The sequence below is a fragment of the Acromyrmex echinatior genome, chromosome 8 (assembly GCF_024713525.1).
Source record: "Acromyrmex echinatior isolate Ae372 chromosome 8, ASM2471352v2, whole genome shotgun sequence".
NCBI classification, from domain to species: domain Eukaryota; kingdom Metazoa; phylum Arthropoda; class Insecta; order Hymenoptera; family Formicidae; genus Acromyrmex; species Acromyrmex echinatior.
The window spans coordinates 8,929,321-8,947,916 of NC_141859.1; the positions used below are offsets into that span (position 1 = coordinate 8,929,321).

An 18,596-nucleotide genomic window follows, 5' to 3' on the forward strand; every position below is an offset into this window, starting at 1 on the left:
TCAAACGCGTGAAATAATGAACGATGATTTAATAAATTATTTGTGTGTTACAAATGTATTCGGTAAATATAAATTAATTTCTAAAGATTCCTTAATGATACAAAATGGTTGGATATGACAGGGCAATAGGAGTCAAGCACGGTAATTCTTGTGCAAACCAATGCGGTTAACAAAACAACTTTAATAATAATTATTCCGCTTACATGTTTCGATTCACTTTTAAGCCATTCTCAGAGACAATATGATGTTGTAATAAAAAATTTTGTTTACAAACTAATTCATTTCAGTGAGCCACCTCCACCTATTAACGGAAACTATAATATAAAAACGAACTCTAATAACAATCTAAAATGTATTAAAATTATTAAAAGGTAAATTTAAAAGGTAAAAATGTATTAAAATTATTGAAGGTAAATTTGTTGGGGAAAGGAGGGAGCAAAAACGATTTATTGTAAAATAATGGAAGATAGCTCACTAAAACAAAAATTCACCATATCACAACACTTAAATTCTATCGGTTTAGTCAAAAGCCAATCTTTGACCATTCGGCGAAATTCAGCGTCATTATTGAAATTAATGAATAACTTTTAACAGATAAAAATCTTGAATTTGTACTTTTGAATACTTAATATTTTGAAGATAACTTATATATAAATATCACATTTATATTTTTTTATAAAACTTAAAATTACGAATTATTGATCTTTTTTTTTCTTTCTTTGAGCGATTCATCGAGCGTCTCCTCTTTGACAACGGAATTCTTGCACAATCCACTTGTAGTCGTACAATACGCGTCGGCCATAGATGAATTAGAATCGCGGTTGCGCCGTTCAGTCAGGAGAGGAGCAACGACGGGGTGCACCGGCACGTGCATCGTACATTATTCTCGTTTCTCGAGTGGCCGGGTCTCGGGTCTCCCTGCAAAGAGAGTGTGGAGCACGAAAAAAGAAAGCGGATTGAAGCGAGAGAAAAGATGCACGACAAACGTGTGTAAGAACGAAAGAAAGAAAGATCTTGTCATGCGCGCACCACACAACATATAAAATTAATTAAAGTCGACGAATACGAAGGGAGCGTATTGTATTTATCCCAAGAGAGCACAACTGGACTGTAGGGTAAGGTGTATAGAGGTATGCATTCGCGTATTGTTGTAGTCATCGATCTTCTTCCATCATGTGTTTTTTTTGTTTCTTTTCTTTTCATCGTACGTGCTCCACTTTATCTTATTCCAATACCTCTCGCCAGGATCATCAAGCGGAAGTGTTGGATCGTGTGGACGTCGAGTAAAGTTTACCTTGTTAGGAATTAATAACATTTCGATTGATGTATAGAAGAATAGTACTCAATAGTATCCCTGGTGATCTAATTTTTCACGTGTCGGCTAAAATTGACAAAAATAAAAAATATTTTTTGAACTTATTTTTTTATTTATTATAAATGTATATCCTAACGGAATGTAAGATTTTTTTGATTCTATAATATTTATGAACATTTGTGTGTGTGTGTGTGTGTGTGTGTGTGTGTGTGTGTGTGTGTGTGTGTGTGTGTGTGTGTGTATCATAAAAGCATAACAGTAAAATGTTTTAAAACATATAAAATGTATATATACCTAACATTACATTTTAATAATAATTCTTTAGATTTTATTTGGACTGAAAATTATTGTTAAAATAAAAAAGCTTATTGTTATAAATTTAAGTGAATAATCCGAAAAATATCACTTGTTAAAAAATGATATTTTTCAAACTTTTGGCCTGAAATGTATATACATATATTAAAAATATACATAGATAATTATATATAATATTAAAAAATATATACGTATGTAAGCTGATCTTATATAAAGTAAAATTATGTTATTGTCATTAAGTTTACGAAAAAAACAGTGATGTTATGGTAAAACTGTACTGGAACATGCTTCCGTTTTTTTTTTCGCGTTACCGCAAGCATGACGGTTTTAGCTACACTGCAACGACCGATTCGCTTGACTGCGCAATATTAAAGACTCGCGAGGAAAAAATAATACGCAGTTCTCTCTCTCTCTCTCTCTCTCTCTCTCTCTCTCTCTCTCTCTCTCTCTCTCTCTCTCAAGTCGGAAACGATACTCCCTCATCTGGCGAGCTTTAGGAGGAGACGCTCATTCGTTGACACTATACCGTTGCGGTATAAACCGATCGAGGTGTCGAAGTGCTACGGTGACAGTATATCGTGGTTGTCGGCTGCCAACGCTACGGAGAGCTAGAGGGGTCGCTGAGGGATCTCCTCTCGAGAGGGGTGACCGTTGATGGGAAAGCCGACGTTAGAGACAAAGAAGAGATCAGACGACAGACAGAATAGTTCCCGTGGAACGAAAGAGGAAGAACATAAGACCGATGTGTGTATCTCTTTCTCTCTTCTTTTTCGAGATCTTCTGTATTACTAAAAGAGACGAATCGTACGCGATGAAGGAAGCGACGCGAGAAAAGAAGATACGCTGGCAGAAAAGTCAGAAGGAAGACAGCAACGGGGGAGACAGCAACGCGATTGCCCTCTCGCTTGCCTCAAAGTTGACGGGGGTTGCTTTGGACGCGTCCCGACGTTCCCCTGGTCTCCAGGGACAGTCGCACACTGTCTTGCCTTACCACATACGATCTTCACGGAAAGAACTCCCCGGCGGGCGTAAGAAGCCGAGGACAATAATCCTACTGACAGCCGGTTCATCGTCGCAGCTTATTTCGATCCGCAATGGGCCCTGAGCCGCTAAGAGAAACGCTGTCCACGCCGCGTTAGTGTCATACATATCGTAATATCAGGGTTTAATACCGTTAATTCTCATTCGCGTATCGACGTTATACAAGATGGATTACATTACTCGCAAATGTGCGCGTTAAAACGCTAAAAAGCACACACTGAACCGTCTTAGCCTTTTAACGAAAAGATTATTCGCGTAATGCAAAATAAATTTGCAGTAAAACCTTCTTGATGAAATAGAAGTCCGAGAATATTTCAAAGATGTGATAATTAGTAATAAATTGTAGAAAGGTCAAGAAATATTTATCGTTGAATAGAGAAATGAAGATATCTCCTTAGCTGAAAGAAATAAACGTGTGTAAAAATTAAAACACTAAAGTGTTTACGCGATGAAAATTCTAAGCTTTCGAGTTTTATAAATGCGGAAACGGCTCAATATTTAATACGCGCTTACGAGTTAGCGAGGATACATCATTTGCACGGTGGGCTGCGAGACTCGCGTGTTTACGTTTAAAAAGCTAACAAAGTTTAATCCTTTTTTCTTGCGGGCCACCCGACATTCCGGTAACGGGATATTCAAATGGCTCCGGGCAGCAAGTGTTAACCGCGAGAAACGCCCCGTACGGCGAGAAACGTCGCGTGCGGATGAACATTGTGCGTGCAGAATTTTCGACGGTCCGCACGCACAACGGGCGGCTTCTAGGTCCCTGGGATTGCTGGGTTTAGGATTGCCAGGTTTAATATCAATATTTCTGGGAACTTATCTGAGGCGATGGTTGAAAAATGGATTATTATAAACTATTTGAGTTAAATCTTGAGTATCAGTTAGTGTCTCCACATGGTACATTGATTTATTTTTTATTTTAACATTTTAAATGAGATAACTTTTTTAAAGAAGTCGAAAACTAGGATCTATAGTTTTCTTGAAAGTTTTTTCTAATTATTTAGAAAAAGAACTTTTAAGAGAATTTAATGATGCCAGAACACACAAAGTACAGTACTATGGACGAATTTATGTGTGAATTAGTGTAGCTCACATAATTTCATATAAATCTTTAATGTAAGTGTTGATAGAGTCGAGAGAAATGGTTTAAAAGTATGAGATAAATCCTGGGATTTCATTAAAATTATGCATTTCTAGGACAGAAAATTTTATTTACTGGACACGGGATTAGCCGACGAATTCCGAGACTTTCCCGGAAATCCCGGCCACCTGGCAATTCCAGCTAGGTTGGTGTTGCGTTTCGATATTCGTGTCAGTTGGCGTGGACGAAGAACGAAAGAGAGTAGATGTAAAACACGATCAGATGCAAATCATGAAAGATGGTGAGAATTTGTCGCTAAACACTGAACAGTGCGGTTTACGGCGATGAAACGCGCACGCTTATAAAATATTTCCACCGTTAATACCTTTCATATCCTAACGATTTCATTTACTCTGCTCCCGCTCTAAATTTATTTTACAACAAAATAAATCACATATTAGGTCATTTAAAAAGTATCCGCGGTTTTTTGTTCAATTTTTGGATGAAAAAACCGCGGATACTTTTTAAATGACCCAATATTATACACACTCTAAAAAATATCAGTGTATATTTAACACCTTTGGTATGGATTTAAAATCCATGACACATATGCGGTGTCTATATTATTCTCATTGTGTTGGTGTTAATATTAATATGATGTGGATTTCAAATCTCTGGTATTTATATCAATACCATCATATGGTGTGGATTTAAAATTCATAGCGTTAAATCCACATTATATTGATGTTAATATTAGCACCAATACAATGAGAATTATATAGATATTATGTTTTATAGTACAATCAATTCACGAAAACCTTTTTACAAATTAACTCTTAGTACACAAGTTGATTTTCCAGATTTATATCTTTACTACATACGATGAGTCGTCTCAGATTAATTTTCATCACTTTTGCAGGTATAATATGTATTATTAAATAATTTTTACATATATTTTAATATTTTTAGAAAGCATTTATATAAAATTATGTATTAAAAAAAAGAAAAGGATGAAGACTATTAACTAGGTGTTTCTAATATTTCAAGAAAAGGAATGCACAAGACACGAATTTTTCAATCGTCTGTTCTAAGGATTATTTTAAAGTTTTACTTTTTATCTGGAGTCTCTTCAATCTGATTGCTTCTTTATATCATTTCTTTCTTTATTCTTTTTAATTCTATGTTTTGACTTTATCTGTTTCACGACTTTCAGTATCGTCTTTCAGGAAACCGATCTTCTCCTACTAACTTTTCAATAATCTCTACTTATTATTTACATGTTGACACATTTCTTCATCTAACAAAATTTCATTTTATTGATTATTTACTGCTATTCTAGATCTAATATTTGCTTATGAACTTGTTAAAACGCATGAATGTTCTACATTTTGTCCCCCCAGCAATCGCGTGCAATTAATAATCTTTACGTTCACATTGGCTACTGAAAGGACTCAAATATATCTGCAAATGTGCATGTATATGTATATGTGAGATATTATCTCTATTTATCAAAAAGACTATAAACTATCTAACAATATTTATTAATTGATCGTTTGCTCTTGTGTGCAACTATCTTAATCTCTTTCTTGGAAGGAGAATTATTGAGAAATGATCTAACCATTGATCAGAAATCAATGGCTGCGTGTCTCTACGGGATTTGCGACCGGCAGAACAGTCATTATTTCTTACATAGTTGACTCGGCAGGCATTATCACAATTGCTCGCGGAACCAATGATGCGAGTTGAAAAGGGAACAAAGTCGTCTTTGTAATGTAGGACTGCGATTGAGACGCGCGCGCATAAATGCTGCCGGATAAGCGCGGCCCGTTCATTCGGATAATATCGAACGATATTGGCCGGCATGCGGCAAAGGGAATTATTGATATTAACGTCTTCGCGAGAAACCGACTCGTGGCTTCCGATGATCGGCCGATTTGCTTATTCGCTGACACGGAATATCAAAAGGATTAGAGGCGGCGAATAGATAATAAACATTGACCAATAAAGATATCCGAAAATACCAGTGCCACGCCAATCTGGATCTATACACGCGTTCATTGGATCAACCTGATTATGATGGATTTCGCGAGGTCGATGGCAAACCTCGTCTCTTATTTGATGATCTCGCGACATGTCTGTTTATGGCTTCTGTACACTGAGAAAAATTTTTGATTGAAAATGAACAAATCAAAAGACTTTAATAATATTAGTTGGAATTCTGGTTATCTCAAATACTAAAATTATAATAGATATAATCAATTATAATTATAGATTCAACCAGAAAATTCTGATTTTCAGCCTGAATTCCAATTAATCCAACATTTGCCTCAGTGCAGCCTTGACTAGGACTGTGTTTCATTTATTGCTCACACGCTCACAGGCATCATTTGTTAAACAATAAAAATGAAATAATTCCTAGAACTTTGTGAACATCAAGTAGAATTCATACTCAGAAAAATTTGTAATTGAGCGAATCAGAAAATTCTGATTATATTAATTAAACTTCTAATCGAGATAAATTAGATGTCCTATGATCGAAATTTTGATTGATATAATCAGAATCTTCTGATTCATTCCTTTTTAACCAGAAATTTTTCTCAGTACAGCCTAGAAGAATTATCTAAATTGTACAATGACATACCGTTATGGCACACAGATACATTATTAGTTTTTTCTTATTTTTAATTTTTAGCTGTTACGAATAGAAAAAAAGATGTTACAAATGCCTATTCTACAGTGAGAACAGCGTATGTTTCCTGATAATAAAAGAATAATTAATTTAATTCGTAATGATCGAATCGTAGTCTTTAAAAAATTTGCAGCGGTGACTAAAGGTAGGGTTACTCCAAATAAGATTACGCAATATATTGAGCAGAATCCGTTTGATTCGAATATTTGAGACATTTTATATCAACTAAATATAGATTGTGTAACTTACCATTTGTTTATGAAGTTTAATTAGTCGGATAATGAAAAGCAGCGGCTGCAGTTTTTTAATACTCGTCTACCTTAGATTATGTATAATGATAGTTTAGATTGTCCTTGTTTACTTACATTACAAATATCTATAGAGAGAAAACTTATTGCCTGTGTGGAATAATGGGATTCAACTGCAAGGATACAAATAGGATTCATTAATAAAGATTATGAGATTAGTAATATTGTACATGCGAAAGAAAAGATGACGTATTAATATACAGAGTATGTGCGAAGAAATGTTGATACTTCAGAAGATAATTACAGCAATTTTTTATACGTAATTTAATAATTATATATATATATATATAAAATTATATTTTTGCTCCAATTAACCAGTCTACTCTCTAAATCTGAATCAGTGAATAGTCACTGATATCAATACCAAGTATGCCATTGATAATCAGTAAATTAAATGTGTAAATTCCTAATCTTTTTTTATTGTGTGATCTAATCTTATTTTAATGCTTAAATTCAACGAATATAGTATTAGAAGATTGAAATTAACGTGCAAATATCAGTATTTTAGTTATGTAATGCTCAAACATTCTTCCTTTTTTAGTTTAATTTCACTGATTATCAATGCAAAGTATGCCACTAATTAGTGAATATTCACTGATTCAGATTTAGAGAGTAAGTTTTTTTTTACTGTTCTAAACTTTCAAAAAATGTGGAAAAATTCATGTGGTTACTTTTCAATATTTCTATAACATTATCATATTTTTTAAGCACTTAGCAATTTTTTAATAAGATATTCTTTTTACAATAATACTTAAGTATTTTTTTACAAAAAATCTTTTTTTTAACAAAATATTTTACGAGGGGAAATTGGATGCCCTTTTCTATTTCGGAGAATTTTTTAAGTGAAATTTCGCTTGTGTCAATAAAGATCTAGGTGCAGATAAAGGGCAAATTATTTAAAATAATTTATAAATAATTTATAATTGATATTATGACGAATATTTTAGTCAGAGTTAACTTTAAATAAATTGAGGAATCTATTAACAAAATTAAACTTTAAAGACTTGAGACATTTTGTATAGGTATATAGAATCCAACAATGATTTTTCCATATTATCTAAACGATACCATCTTCTTTACATATGATCGCCAATCTTCTTTATATATGATCGCCAGTACGGTATATCTCGCAATGAAAGAGAGGACAGACGACTTTCGAAGAGACGACCGCTTCGCGATGATGTACTCGCGATCATCTCCTCCGCTGCACTCGAAAAGCGGCGCCACGAAAATACCGCTTCCGGTTGCCCTAGATTCCCGCAATTCACTGGTCCCTCCCCCCACCTCTCTCTCTCTCTGTCTATTTCTCTTTTTCTCCTGTCTTTGCGACGAGCGATGGTCCCGTACAGAGCAAGCGCGAATCCCGTTCAAAGTGGTCCATAATTTATGTATCCACCGGCCGCCTCCCTGTTTGTCGTCAGAAATTCTACATGTCTCTCTTTTAAAATTCCATTAAGGAGTACAGCGGCACTTTTTTATTCAGCTTCTCATTGTCTCGTCCAACCGCGAGAAGGGCCGGGCAAGACCGGCTTCTTCTCGCGATCGATTATTCATAACGCTTGTATATCTCAGACGAAGACGAACGCTATAAGATTGCGGGTCGCTGATATCCAGGATGGGAAGAGGGGTCTTAATCCGATCTACGTGCGCGGGCAGTTCACGTTGGAGTCGCTTCTGGCAGCGCGACGTAATTTTAGACAGTACCCGCAGTGACAGTCTTTATAACGCACGTGAAGTATGAACCACTTCCGGTGGATCCGCGTCATGTCCCCTCGCACTCCAGTGGCTCCGATTCTAAATCTGGACAAGCAAATTTCCGTGGCCTTTAGCCCCGCGTGTCGCACTGACGAAAATCACTCGTCGATCGTCGACTCTCACAAAATACATATTCTCCGAAGCAGAACAGGTCATCACGATAACATTTATCATAATTAATTGGAAAGTGACTTTTTCTTAATAATCATTTTGACGTCATGATGACTCTATCAGCACTATTAAGAACTTTCCAAGACGCCTGCGAGCATCAAATTATTAAATTATTAGATAATTTAATTTTATGATAGTACTATTATATGGTTCTGTCGGTATAGCGTTTTAAGACCATAAAATTAATTCGGCGCGCAGTTTGGCAGAATTTGATATGTAAATAATATATAAATTCACACCAAATTATTCGAGCACCAAAGATATTCCAGCTTCGACAGTTATGGGTCCTATTTTCTATTGGTTATATTCTATTTTGTAGACAATAATTTGATAGTTGTTTGACAAAGTTTATCATTAAACAATACTACGAACGTACTAATTATACTGTATAATAATATACGGTACCGATATACAAAATTGTATTTAGATTACACAAAATCATATATATAGTTTACCGATTTAAATTATAATTTTAGTAAATTTATTTCATGTGAAATTATTTAATCACAATTTTACATATGACCGATCTAGATGTACGTCGCATCGAGATTCTATATCGTTCGCGATAGATAATCGGCCGAAGAGCGATTACGGGGGTAAATATGTTTCGGTAATTGCGTGGCTAAGTTTAGGCGGTGCAGTTGGCGTCAATGCGCGGATGCATATTCAGAACGGGGCTCCTCATATTCTTATGCTCACTTACTAAACCGCCGCATCGCGTGTGGATGTGAATGTGAATGGAACTTGCTGGCACCCCGCCTGTTTATATTTAGCCACTGTGGGCGGTATAGCTGTCACGGATACGTATCATCGGCATAACTGAACTGTGCAAATGAATAATGAAGTTCCAGTCGTCCCTTTCTCTCTCTCTCTCTCTTTCTCTTTCTCTTTCTCTTATCTATTATAGACGCCGTAAACCGAAGATGTTACCCGAATTGGCGTTACCCGGTCGCGACTCATTGTCTCCCGGTGGCCGATCCCTCGCGCCACCGAAGCGAACGCGACACATGTGGTCTCAATGAACGCACATGCGCTCATTGGGACGCTCGCAGGGACATAAACGCACAGTTCGGCAGTCTTTGAACGGCTTGTCGTACCAACGACGCATCGTAAAAGATAGTAACGGCAGCGAGTACAGAGAATGAAGACTACAGTCATACGATACTCTTAATCCCGTAATGACCGCTTTGTTAATCCCGCGGCTTAAGACAGTATATATATATATATATATATATATATATATATATATATATATATATTTATTCTTTGCTGTACATCAAGCCTAATTTCTATGCATTATTGAAAAGTACTTTTTATCTGTATTGATTAATATGAAAAAATGTAGGCAAAAATAGAGAGATATATATATAAATAGTCAATAAGTTAAAACGAGACTGCATATGAATAAATCAACTAACAATGGGATCTTGCGAAGTGTCAAATTTTGATTTTTATGAAATTTTATATATCATATTTGTATCTTATATCAATAGATGAATTTGAAAAATATTATAATAGTAGCGGCAAATAAACGTTTTTAAGGAATGAAATCATCATCCCTTATATGTAAAGCAATTTCAACTTTTATATTTTCATCTATTTATGTAAACTATAAGTACACAAAGTTTCAATAGAATTTGATATATCGTGAAGATCTCTTATAAATAAGAGAAGCGCTAATTACAGCAAAATTATTTTAAATATATGTATAGAAATATCATTCCACATCTAACTTTAATCGTATTTACACACATACACACACACACACACACACACACAAAATTATGTAACTTTTAATTAGAATTAATTATTATAACTTTATTATTCCTTTTTAAATGGCAATTCAAAATATCATGGAAAAAATGATTTTATTAAAAAATACGTATCTCAAAATTTAATTAAATATATAATAGATCCGAAAATAATTTTGTTTAGACCATCAAAATAATTATGTTGAACGCTCAAACTGGTTAAAATATTTTGCAACTTTTTGCAACAGTATTATCAACGCGTTCTATATAATTATTTTGATGATTCAAGGAAATTATTTTCAGGTCTAGCTAAATTTTTAGATACTTCAGCAAAATCGGTTTTTTTTTTGCAATGTAGAGAAAAAATAATTTATTTTTATTTGTTAAAATTAAATATTGATATATATATAGGTTAATATTGTAGTTGAAAAACATACTATTTATATCGATAAATGACCGACATATTGACATCTTGCGCTTCGTACATTGTAATCATTTCGCGTTAATATGTTAGAATATGCTGCTCATACATTTTTTTTTCGTTCTATCGTTTTTAATAATCCGCAGAAACCAATAAGAAGTATCCGGCAATGTCCAATCGACACGGAAGGTCACGCTTATCGTCGCTTGTGCAACGCTGCATGTTTTTGCGCGGATTTTTGTGTCGCCCTGCAGTTTTTATTTTCCGCCATAACTATTTATAAAATATAAACCAGTGTTACGTCGGTTCTACGTCTCAGCGATAAAGTTCCCCGAGAGAACCGCCATTGGGAGCGTCGTGAAATTAATAATCGCGCGACTCGGAATCGGAGAAGGGCGACCGCGGGTGCATCCAGCATCGCGCGCGCGCGTGACATCTCAGCTGGTGCACAGGCTGGATGAATAAACGTCTTCCTTATCGTCTAAAATAAACTCCACGCATATCTGGATCGTAGCCAGGACGTAGGAAAGTACAATGATATTTGTCGCGCAAATTGTTGCGTTCCTATGGAGGGTGGATCGGATACTCGCTCGTCTAAACGCGTTGTCGGCGTGCTTCTTCAAAACTGTTAATACAATATTAATCGTAAAAATTTGCTGGCGATGCACTTGGCTTGCGAATCGTTTAATCGTATGATATTATCAATCACACACACACAATTAGGTCTTTAACTTTTATTTGGTTATGAAGTAATCATCTTTTTGACGTACTATTATATATTATTATATTTATCAGTATGCATTTATGACGGGCATCATAATATACATTTCGTATTAAAATACCTTTGATAACTTGAAACGCGAAATTTTTAATATATCCTCTTTATATTCAGTTATGTTAGTATAAAATATCTCATCTTAAAAAAAGTTTAAAAAAATTATATTTTTAACAAATATCTGTAATTAGCATATTTTATAAAAGATTTTTATCCTAATAAAAAAAAAACAATAGATAGACTACTCGAGATAGCCATTCGAATTTGTCGATTTGTTAACATCAAGAACCGATTTCTTTTGCAGTTTAAATTTTTGCATTATGAAATCAGTAAAAATTGAAATGCGACGCAACACAATTTTTTTATTTAATTTGAATAAAAGAAATAACGTAGTGTTTATATAAGTTTAGTAAATGTAACATAATGACCTCGTTAGCTAAACTTATATAATTAATATCATTAAAAACTAAAAAATATTTTGCAAATATGGTGCAACTGTTCATAATGCACGTTGTAATTATACATTCAAGCAACAAAGTATTCGCTTAGAATGTTTCTGCACTGTAAAATATGAAGTTATATAAATAACATGTGTAAAAATTACACAATTTATAGTAAAAATATTAAAAACTGTGCATTTTCACAAAAATTTAGTAAATATAATAGTTTCTTTCTAATTATATAAATATGTATTATATTAAACAGGAAATTACTACCAATAAAATTGATAAAAAATATTGCATAATTTTTATTTAAATATATAAATTTTTATAATATTATAATATAACGAATAAATATCACACATATTTGCATTTTTACGTTCATATACATATCATTTAAGAAAAATAATTGTACATAATTTGTTGATAAATTTTTTATTTTATGATAAATATTTTTCTGTAAACTTAAAATTCACTGTGAATTTACTTATAAAGAAAAATAATTATCTAAGTTGTACCTTTATTTACTTGTAAATATATATGTTAATAATAACTTCTAAAATTATGCACTGTAATTTTATATGTAATTTTTTTACGGTGTGGATTGCGTCAGGTTATTAAAAAATCTAAATGACTTTTGCGCTGCGTAATCTTTTTTACAGTAATGGAAAAAATAAATCTCGTTCGGGCAACTGCGCATATAATAACGTACTTATTCGCAGCCATTCGCTCGAAGTCTAAAGTATATATATAGGCGAAATATAACGAGGGAGCCCAAAACGGTATTTACGACGCATCGAGTCGTTGGCGGTATAAAGTGGCAATCGCGTCGCGCAATTTACTTCACACTCGCATTGTCCCGGCAATACGTCCGACGTATTTCATCCACGAGGCACGCGGATAAGCCGCTGTCAAGGTGGAACGGTCACCCTCGCGATGGCGTGCAAGGGATCTCACAACTCCTCTGTATGAGAGCCGGCATGCACAGCGTCCCTTTAATTAGTGGTCTGTGTGCTTTTACAGTCGTATCCCGCTCACATGACGGTCGACTCGCAGAAGCAAATCGAGATGCAGCGGCTGCAAACGGAGCACTTGAAGCGGCAGCAAGAGCACATCATGCAGCACAACATCCAGGAGTTGCAGGCTCAGATGACAAAGAGCCAGCTGAGCATGTCGGGGCCGCAGTCACTGATGTTTCTGCCGTTTCTCGAACAGCTCAGAGGGCTGCCAGTGCAGTCGCCCATGCCTCCACCGCCAGCCACGTCAACCGCCACCACCGGCAACAAACACATCAACTCCATCGCCAATGTATGTGACCCGGTGATTATCGATATCGCCTGTATCGGTCGTAGCTTCATGCAACGCTCGCTCTTTCATAATATCACGCACTATTTTCGCCATATTAGTTATTTCTCGCTATACCTGTTATTACAGAAATCTAATATTGGAAGGTAGTTTAATTACTTGTTAAGAATTGAACGGTACTTTTATTAGGCTATCTCTTGCCATTCTACATTAGTTGTATGACGTCAGAGGCACGTTAATAACATGTAATTAATTAATTGCTGGACACATTATTATTTTTTTTTTTTTGAAACAATTTCATAATCCTAAAAACTTATAAAATATGCGGTAAACTGAGACATTTGTCCGATATGGAATACTTCCTGTAAAATGATTTCTGAAATAATAGTATATTATCTCAGTTGTCAGAAAGTATGATGATAGTTATTTACATTTCTATGTGAAATATTAAATATAAATAAATGTTTTAGTTTGCCGTATATTTTACAGGTCTCAAAATTATGAAATTGTCATGTTTATAAGGGAAAATTAAAAAATATTGCTATAATGTAGCAATTAATTTATTAAATGTCATTTCTCGCTTTTGATGTCACACAACTAATGTAGCTGCTAAAGATATACGTGCCTTAATATTCAAAATTAATAATAATTAATCACTATTTTTATCAGTATTAAATTGGATTTCTGCAAGAGTGCTCGTTTCAGAGATATAAAAATCTAATTATGAAAAAAACATTAAAATCCTAACATTTATTAAAAATAAACTGTATATATATAGTATTATTTTTATAATTGCCCTATTATTGTAATAAAAACAATTTTTAATAACTTTTAATAACATAAATTTTATAATTTCGTCTGAGAATCAAACTTAATTCCAAGTATTCTAAAAATTGCACGTTGATTTGAGTTCTTAAAATAATTAAACTTTAATAAACTTTACTTCATATTAGTAACGCCAAGTTAACATTAGTACTATTCCGATCGAGAAATTTCAATTCATTAGTCTGACATTCCTAAGATTTTTCATTCGTTCGCAGATGATCAGCAGCCATCGAGAAGGTCCAAGCTGGGCGACCGCGCATCTCGCTCAGATGACCACGCAAATGGAGAAGGAATCGTCGTCGCCGGCGCCGATTTCATCCGCGGTAGCACCAACGGCTCCGCCTCTTCAGGATCTCGACGCCCCACTGAACCTCACCAAGCCGAAATCGACGTCCTCGGGCGCCACGGCGTCTTCTTCGTCGCCTGGTAGTGACTCGCACTCGACCGGTGCCGGAAGCAGCGGCCAGCAGGAGCAACCATTAGCGGCGACCGCGCCCAAACTTTTTCCGCCAGGACTGCCGATACCGCGGAATTACCTGCCGACGCTTCCTTACGCTGGTCTACCACCACATCTCAGCAGTCTGTCTTCGCCGAGTGAGTGAAAATTCGTGTTCATTCACTTTAATCGCTTAGCGTGAGAGCAGAATAAAGCCTGCAGGATTACACCGACTGTTGAAGAGCGGTGAAGTCGAGTATCGTGTCGAAATGACATTTCGCGGATATTCTGGAGAGATTGTTGCTATTCACAACGGTTAATTATCTTTATGCGATATACGTGTACGCTTTCACTACAGCGCATTTCGCAAATTGCGTACCTATTATAATCGACCGACCGTTCGTGAATTCATCCGAATTACCGCGATTAAAGTAACGCCCGTTGTTGCGATCCGAGCATTACCAGAACTCGTGGTTGCGTCGATTACGCGACGCGTTCGTCCCGCGGAACAATTGCAAATTGCCGATTGCCGTAAATGGATTCCAAGAGAGAAAGGCATGGTTGGTACCTCCAGAGTATGCGATTTCATGCCGGCGGTGAACACTTAATCATCTTCGAGCAGGCTAGTTTTCCCGATTGTCCGCAGCCGAGGTTTTTTTTCCACGGCTGCTCGCCGTCCAGAGAACCTGTTTCACTTGCCATCTGGTTTTTGCCACGGATACCGGCGTACTCATAATCAACGATGCGTAACGCGATTCCGCCCGATAAGGGCCGCACGACGCGCGATTCGCATAAGCGAGGAAGGGAAGAAAATCCGCAGGCCGTCATTGTAACGTTAAGAGCGAATCTCTTCGCGTAGCAATCGCCGCGCATTATTTCATTCCGTGACATACATGGAGTACTAAAAAATATATCTGAACTTGAGATTGTGTCAAAGATCCAGTAGCGGAAAAAAAATTCCTGGAAACGATTTTGAAAATAATATTTATTTTACAAGCGCAATCGAACGACAGCAAGCTCTTCGCTATTTCTTTTCAGAGAAAAGAATATATTTCTTTCTATTTGAAAAAATTCTAATGTCTTATTTAACTGTAATACATTAATCCTCTGCAGATCATGTGAGGATTTGAAGACCCAGACGATTTTTTTATTTTAAATTATTTTGCTGATTCTGCCTCAAAATTGACATGTAAAAAAATTAAGAAATATGTTTTAAGTCACATAATTATATTTGTTGTATTTCTAAATATTAAAAAATATACCAGAATTTTTTCAAATTTTTTTAAAGCCAATTTCCTTTGAAAAACTGTTTCAGTAATCCAGGTAGTCTGACTAATTATCAAAAAAATTATCGAAACTATCCATCACCGACTTTAAATATGATTGTAAAAAGTATTAGAACTAAAAAGTATTAGAACTTTTTTATTTGCTTATTTCAAAGTTTAGAAGTCTCGAAATAACTGGAGAGGGTAAATTAAAAACCTATATTAAGAGTATAAAATATAAAACTTTTACACAGAACATTTTTTCATATACCTAATTTCGAAGATATTCGATGAAAATGAAAAAAAAATCTGTTATTTTTGAGAGATTGTTATAACTTTCAGATAAGCAGATAAAAAATACGGGTGTTACGTATTAATATTAATATTTTTTGATACTTTATAATAGTGTATAACATGCAAAGTGCCCATCAAAATCGATGAGAGAGTTCCGACGGTTTCCTTGTAAGTGATGAAATTCGGGATAGTCTGCGAAGGGCTAAATAATAAAACTGACGAAATAAAACTGACGAAATAAAAGAACTAACATAAGACGCGTAAAGTCCCAAATATAAATTTTTTTCTGAAAGCAAAATCAACTTCAAGTTTCGTAAAAAGTCAGAAACATCGCATTCTCTGCTCTACGTCTTTGTTTTTTAGTACTTTATACATCTTACTCTATATATCTTAAAAGATATCTGTAAAGTATATCTTAAAAACGTGAACTCTTTCGTTTTCGTATCTCTATCTACGCATCTTTCACTCCGTTTCTCCGGTAACCCGTTACAGTGGGCAAGGTAATGGCCAAAGACGAGGCCGGCGGACCGGGAGGATCCGTGGCGGCCGCTGCGGTCGCGGCCGTGGAAAAGCACTTCGCGATGCACGGGCTGTACGGATTGCCATCGAACACAGGTGGGATGCCACCGTCGGCCCAGACTCAAAGACCGATCAAGCATTCTGGCTCTCGGGAGGAACCGCCTCAGGAGGAACAGGATTTTCTCTCGACGCCTCACAGTAAGTGGACGTGGAGGAACAAGCGTCGCGTTAATCGCGAGACGGATCGCGAAGTAGATACAAAGAACACTTAATATAGTTTCAAACGTAGCGTGCATTTTTTGACAAATGTAGAATCTTCAGATCTTTCAGACTTTTTTGAAATAATGCGATAGCGTGTCATAAATTCAAGTTAAATTCAAGTCAAAATCAAGTTAAAATCAAGAATGAAAGAAATGAAATTAAATGTGCATATAACATGTAAAAATTATAATAATTTAATATTATGTAAATTTTTTTCTTTTTGAGAAAAATATAAATAATATTGTAAGGTGCATATAATATTTATTATAATGATTGTATTAGTACTATAAACTATGCATAATAGTCTTCCACGTAACGTCGCATATCTTGTATATATGATATATTTGGTTTTGAAATTGCAGTGTGGCGAGATCCGGGATATAAAGTAGCGGAAGACATAACGGAAAAAGGTAAGCACTTCTATGAGTAACGATTAGACTACTATTACGCTCTTGTTTTGAGAGCGCCAAGTGACGCCCTCGCGAAATCAGATTCGTTTCTCACGAGAGTATCGTGAATCTCGACGACGACGTGACATCTAACGCCCCGTCTCTCTTTCTCTTTCTCTTCAGCTAAAATGGTGAGGCAGCAGAAAAGGGAGGGTGAGAACAAGCCACATATCAAGCGACCTATGAACGCATTCATGGTGTGGGCCAAGGACGAACGTAGAAAGATCTTGAAAGCCTGCCCAGACATGCACAACTCGAACATATCGAAAATTCTCGGTAAGTATATCCGATCCATACACGTCACTCGCACGATTACAGTTAATGCTTCAACTATAACGATTTTTCTAATGGATGTAATTATGGAATAATTATCGTTCCCTTACTTTCAAAGTCATTATACAACTTAAAAATGTGATTTTCGAGTTATTGCCATGAATTTAGTTAGGTAATGATTACTCTATCAATCATCAAAAGTAAACACTTAATTTTACAGTCCGTCCGCCAAATAGTACTCATGTTCTTCTTAAAAAGTTTTTTCAAAGAGATACATAATACCTTTTACAAGAGTGACACATTTTGACTGTCATTTTGTAAATAAGAATATTTAGGATAGTCTTTTACATAGAGAATATTTAAAGTTAAGACAATTTTACAGTTTGAAGATGAAAATGTTTTAGTAATTTTAACTCATCAAGATAAATATAAATTGTTGGTAATATTTCGAGTTCTGTCACATTTGATGAATCATTCTGTCGTAATTTTGTATGATTCCAAAAAGGATGGTATTTTAAAGATTCTGAAATAAAAAATGACCAAAGTGATTCTATTTGATCTCATTTTTGAGAATATATTCTTCTTGCTGATATTATTTAATTAATTAATTTTCTATTGTTGAAAAATTCAATTTTTTGAACTGTATTACTTTTTAGTAGTAACGATATATTTTTTAAGAAAAGCTTTTATAATTATACCTTTAATAAGCCTTTAATTGATCATTATTTTAAATTATATAATTACATATATCAATTATTTATATCATAAATTTATTAGTTCATCCATCAATGTGAACAAATATAAAATTTCGCAAATATGTGCTAAAACTCAAAGATAATATAAATCGCAAGCAGAGAATACAATGAGAAATTGTTCGATACATTTGATTTAATTTAATTTATGT

The 18,596-nt window shown here is 34.9% G+C and overlaps 1 protein-coding gene across 3 annotated transcripts in view; it reads left to right on the plus strand.

The window, feature by feature from the left end:
- Positions 1-18,596, plus strand: part of Sox102F (transcription factor Sox102F) — a 162,314-nt gene that overhangs the window by 138,396 nt on the left and 5,322 nt on the right. For all 3 annotated transcript variants that reach the window (XM_087409118.1, XM_087409119.1, XM_011056104.2), the window contains 5 exons: positions 13,089-13,373; positions 14,411-14,789; positions 16,683-16,907; positions 17,333-17,380; positions 17,543-17,695. In XM_087409118.1, the coding sequence (XP_087265244.1) occupies positions 13,089-13,373; positions 14,411-14,789; positions 16,683-16,907; positions 17,333-17,380; positions 17,543-17,695 (1,090 nt within the window). The remainder of the gene's footprint in view (positions 1-13,088; positions 13,374-14,410; positions 14,790-16,682; positions 16,908-17,332; positions 17,381-17,542; positions 17,696-18,596) is intronic.